This window comes from Loa loa, assembly GCF_000183805.2.
Source record: "Loa loa unplaced genomic scaffold supercont3.5701, whole genome shotgun sequence".
Lineage (NCBI taxonomy): Eukaryota > Metazoa > Nematoda > Chromadorea > Rhabditida > Onchocercidae > Loa > Loa loa.
In genome coordinates, this window is record NW_018113871.1 from 1 (window position 1) to 514 (window position 514).

Sequence of the window (514 nt, forward strand, 5' to 3'; positions counted from 1 at the left end):
TTTTTTTTTTTTTTGAAAAACTTACAATTCCGACATTTGCATTTCTTGATGAGTGATATAAAATGCTCTATAATTTTAATTTATTTTAATCTATCTATCATCATTTGAAAATACGTGCAAAAAAAGAACTAAATTAATTTAAAAAAAAAAACAAAATGAAAAAATCGTTACAACAATTAACATACCGTTTTACTTCATCAGCTGATTGAGCTATGAAGAATCCTTGTGTTTGTGGTTGAATTGTTGTCGTTGGTGCTGGATTAATTGCAATGTTACATTCTTTTTTTTCATCATCTTTCAATTCAATTGCTAGTAATAAGAGGCCCAAACGAGTGAAAAGTAAACTGAAAAGAAAAAAGAAGAAAAAGGTTATAGTTCACATATTTTATAAAAACAAACTGATTGCTGATCTTTTTTCTTTGTAATTTTAATCACAGCAAAAACATTCACAGCAAAATGAATTATTCATAAAAAAAAAAAAAAAAAGGAAAAGAAATGGTAAAAGTAATTTCTT

The 514-nt window shown here is 24.9% G+C and overlaps 1 protein-coding gene across 1 annotated transcript; it reads right to left on the minus strand.

The window, feature by feature from the left end:
- Positions 1-185: 185 nt before the first annotated feature.
- Positions 186-344, minus strand: LOAG_16323 (hypothetical protein; the record flags this gene model as incomplete). The annotated part of the gene is made up of 1 exon (XM_003151810.2): positions 186-344. A coding segment is annotated over one exon (157 nt), but the record flags the coding sequence as incomplete, so codon positions are not given.
- Between the last annotated feature and the right edge of the window lie 170 nt (positions 345-514).